Below are 4,453 nucleotides of genomic sequence, written 5' to 3'. Positions count from 1 at the left end.
AAGTTTGAGGACACACTTCCAATCATTTTCTCCCAGTAGAAAGGGGAGAGAGTATCCATGAACATTCCAGTCAATTCTTTCTCAGCCAGAGGTGGTTCAACTTGAGAAGCTAGCTCTCTCCAGCGTTGAGCGTATTCCTTGAAAGATTCTTTTTCCTTCTGAGCCATGTTTTGCAATTGTCGGCGATCAGGTGCCATGTCCAGATTGTACTTATACTGCTTCATGAAAGCATCAGTCAGATCTTGGAAACAATGAATGTGATTACTCTCAAGTCCCATATACCATTTCAGTGAAGCTCCACTCAAACTATCCTGAAAGCAATGGATAAGCAATTTATCATTCTGGGTATAAGCAGCCATTTTGCGATAGTACATGGTCAAATGGCTTCTTGGGCAAGTGTTCCCCTTATACTTCTCAAACTCAGGAGTCTTGAATTTTGCAGGCATGACAAAGTTGGAAACCAAACACATATTCTCAGCAGCAATTCCAAAGTAATCATTGCCTTCCATGGCTCTTAGGCGCTTTTCTAAAGTATGATACTGCTCTTTGACATCTTCAATGTCTCCAGCATCTCCTTGACTTCCATTCTGGGAACGGGCAGCTTGATATTCAAACAGAGGATTCACATAAGTAGGTTGAGCAACAGTGTGCACAATAGGCTGAGATTCAGTGAAGACAGGAGCATGAAAAACTTGGTTTGAAGCTTGACCAATCACAAGTTGTGAAGATTGACCAATACCAGGAGTCTTCTCATAGGGAGGAGTGTAACCAGGTGGCAAACCAAACTCAGGCCATGTAGAAGGTGGTTGTTGAGTAGGTTGAGGGTCAACATCAGCACTTGAGACTTCAACAATGACAGTCTTCTGAGGTGGTTCTCCTCTAGCAATCAAAACTTGCAGCCTGTAAAGCCCCGATACTCCAAAAATCGCGAAGAATCGTATCCGATACGTATCTGATACCGATACGTCCCGATACGTCCCGATACGCGTATCAGAGAAGTATCGGGTAATTAACTTATTTTTCAAAACATTTAAATTACCGATACGTATCCGATACGGCTAACTTATACATCCGATACGGCTAAACTAACTGATACTTCATTCGATACGTGGAGAATATTTTTTATTATTATTTTAGCTTTTACTTAACCTACTTCATTTTATAAGAAGAATAATAATAAAATAAACAATAAAAAATAAATATAATAATATAAATACATAAATAAGTGGTGGAAGTGCACCACTCTCTCATTAAAAAAAAAAACAAGGAATTGGTCCATCTCCTCCCGTCAGCGGCGATTCTCCTCCCGTCAGCGGCGATTCTCCTCCCGTCCTTCTAACCTGCCGATTGCTCCATCTCAACATCAACAACAAAACCTCCATCAACATCTTCAGGTTCTCTACTCTGATTCTCTTCTTTCTACTGCTCTAGTTTCAATTTACTTCTATTCTCTCTAATGTTTTGTTCTTCTCCTTTGAATATCTTCTTTTCTCTTTAATCTTCTCTTTTGTTTCACAAAAAATGTTTACTTTCTTCTTAATAAGATTGTTTGTATTAATGATTGTCTTTAACATATGTAGACAATAAACCCTAGATTTATTTTTTCTTTTTATTTATAATACCAACCTCTTGTTAATGTTTTATTATTGTTTGTTTTGTTAATAGTTATGTCTCCAATAGAAGAGAGTGCTACTAGTTCGTTTGCTTCAAAAGAACCCCAAGATGATAGTAAACCACTATGGAGATTTGTCACTGTGGTGCAGAATAATGATTCTGCAGGTGGAAACAAGCTTTGGAGGTGCAACTTTTGTCAAAAAGAGGTGAGGAGTTCATACTCTAGAGTGAGATTTCACTTATTGAAAATTGCTGGTGAAGGAGTTCAGGTATGTCCTAAGGTTACTGATATATTGTTGACTGATTTGAATAGAATATGTGGAGAGGCTGAGAATAGATTAAAGCCAAAACATGTTCCATTGCCTTCCTCTAAACCATCTCAAATCCCACCAGTAGTGCCACAAAAGAGAAGAAAGAGTAGTATAGAAAATGCCTTTAATGTTGATGATAGGAATCAGCTTAGAGAAACTATAGCAAGGATGTTTTATTCTGGTGGCTTATCTTTCCATCTTGCTAGAAATCCTTACTATGTTAGTTCTTATTCTTTTGCTGCTAATCACAACCTCAGTGGCTTCCTTCCTCCTAGTTATAATGCCCTAAGAACCACTCTTTTGAAGCAAGAGAGAGCTAATATTGAAAGGTTGCTTCAACCTATAAAATCTCTGTGGGCATTGAAGGGAGTTACATTGGTTTCTGATGGCTGGACTGATGTGCAAAGGAGACCTTTGATAAATTTCATTGGCATTTGTGAAGGAGGACCTATATTTTTAAAAGCTGTAGATGGCTCCAATGAATATAAAGACAAACATTATATGGCCAGCATATTTATAGATGTTATCAAGGAGGTAGGGCCACAAAATGTTGTGCAAATCATAACTGATAATGCTCCTGTTTGCAAGGCTGCAGGAATGTTAATTGAAGCTGAATTCAATCATATATTTTGGACACCTTGTGTGGTTCATACATTGAATTTAGCTTTGAAAAATATTTGTGCAGCTAAGAACATTGTTGGAAATGAAAATGTTTATAATGAATGCAATTGGATCACTGAAGTGGTTGATGATGTATCTTTTATCAAGACTTTCATTATGACTCACTCTATGGCATTGGCTATTTTTAATGAATTTTCTACTTTGAAATTGCTTTCTATTGGTGAGACGCGTTTTGCGTCAATGATAGTGATGCTAAAAAGAATCAAGCTGCTCAAAACCGCTTTGCAAAGGATGGTTATTAGTGATCAGTGGAGTACTTACAAGGAAGATAATCAACCAAGAGCTGCACATGTGAAGGACCTTCTTTTAAATGATGTATGGTGGGACAAAATAGATTACATCCTTTCTTTCACAAATCCCATATATGACATGCTTCGAATATGTGACACTGATGCTTCTACCCTTCATAAAGTATATGAAATGTGGGATTCTATGATTGAAAATGTAAGGGCAATTATTTATAGGCATGAGGGAATAGAAACAACGGAAACGTCCAATGTTTGCCCTTTTTATGATGTTGTTTATACCATACTCAATTCTAGATGGGGTAAGAGTTGCACTCCACTTCATTGTTTGGCACATTCAATGAATCCAAGGTAATTCTTGTTACTTGTTGTCTTTGAATGAAATGTTTATACTTTGAATATTAATGGATTTTTTTTAATAAATAATAGGTATTATAGTGATGTGTGGCTTAGGGAAGCTCCAAATAGGATTCCTCCTCATCAAGATTCAGAAGTTTCTAATGAGAGGAACAAGTGTTTGAAAAGATATTTTCCATCATCTGTTGAGAGAAATAAGGTGTATGAAGAATACGGCCGATTTTCATCTTGTAGTGGTCCTTTTGCTTCTTTTGACTCTATTGAAGGTAGGTATATATTAGATGCAAAAACTTGGTGGGTGACGCATGGATCTTCCACACCTTGTCTCCAAAAAATTGCTTTAAAGCTTCTTGTGCAGCCTTGTTCTTCATCATGTTCTGAGAGAAATTGGAGTACTTACTCTTTTATTCATTCTTTGAAAAGAAATAAAATGGATCCAAAAAGGGCTGAAGATTTAGTTTATGTGCATACTAATCTTCGACTCTTGTCAAGGAACGAATAAGGGTATAAGAAAGGAGAGACAAAGTTGTGGGACATTAGTGGAGATGCGCATGACCCGCTTGATGGTGTTGGAATTGAATTAGCTGAGTTATCTTTAGATGAACCGGAGTTGGAGGCTACAATGTTCTTTGATGATGGAAACGGAGGAGAGGAGACTGATACAATCCGTGTTTCTTCTTAAGTAGTGATTGTTGGACTATGATGTTCTTTATGAATAGCTAAACTATGTCCTTTTTGGGTAGTGCTGATGATGATTTTTTTGGATAGTACTAATGATGTCCTTTTATAACAGTACTTAACTTAAGATATGTAAATGTCACTTGTTTGCTCATTTTGAGTAATTTGAATGGTAATTAATCATCAATTTTAGAAATATTTATATACTGTGCATTTATATATTTAATTTTAAATTTAATATTTTAAACGTATCCCAGCCGTATCGTATCGGGAATTTTACAAATTTTTCCGTATCGTCGTATCGGTATCGTATCGTATCGGTATCGTGTCGGGTATCGGGGCTTCATAGCTTGCAGCATTTCAGTTAACTTGGTCATGCCTGACTTCAACTCATCAATTTCCATTCTGACCTCTGCATTGTGTTGCTCTTGGTATTCCATTCTCAATCTGATGTTGGCTCTAGTTCCGTACTTGTGTGGAGGAATGAGCTTGACGGTAGACAGACAAACTCTGAAGATGGAGACAAACAAGGATAAGTTTTCTGGACAACCTGGATGTATGTATGCA

At 37.1% G+C, this 4,453-nt stretch overlaps 1 protein-coding gene across 1 annotated transcript; it reads left to right on the top strand.

Annotated features, from left to right (window-relative positions):
- The first annotated feature begins 1,255 nt into the window (after positions 1-1,255).
- Positions 1,256-4,084, top strand: LOC131625828 (uncharacterized). The gene is made up of 3 exons (XM_058896654.1): positions 1,256-1,394; positions 1,666-3,202; positions 3,281-4,084. Exons 2-3 carry the CDS (start codon positions 1,668-1,670, stop codon positions 3,708-3,710), a joined length of 1,965 nt encoding a protein of 654 aa, XP_058752637.1. The 5' UTR covers positions 1,256-1,394; positions 1,666-1,667; the 3' UTR covers positions 3,711-4,084.
- The last annotated feature ends 369 nt before the right edge of the window (positions 4,085-4,453 follow it).

Source organism: Vicia villosa, unplaced genomic scaffold, assembly GCF_029867415.1.
Source record: "Vicia villosa cultivar HV-30 ecotype Madison, WI unplaced genomic scaffold, Vvil1.0 ctg.000244F_1_1_3, whole genome shotgun sequence".
NCBI lineage: Eukaryota > Viridiplantae > Streptophyta > Magnoliopsida > Fabales > Fabaceae > Vicia > Vicia villosa.
This window is presented reverse-complemented; position numbering and strand designations above follow the sequence as displayed.

Bases quoted from the DNA above. Each gene is read 5' to 3' on its own strand.
- LOC131625828 (XM_058896654.1), top strand. From the start codon at position 1,668: ATGTCTCCAATAGAAGAGAGTGCTACTAGTTCGTTTGCTTCAAAAGAA. The intron at 3,203-3,280 runs GTAATTCTTGTT...AATAAATAATAG, and splicing joins GCACATTCAATGAATCCAAG to GTATTATAGTGATGTGTGGC.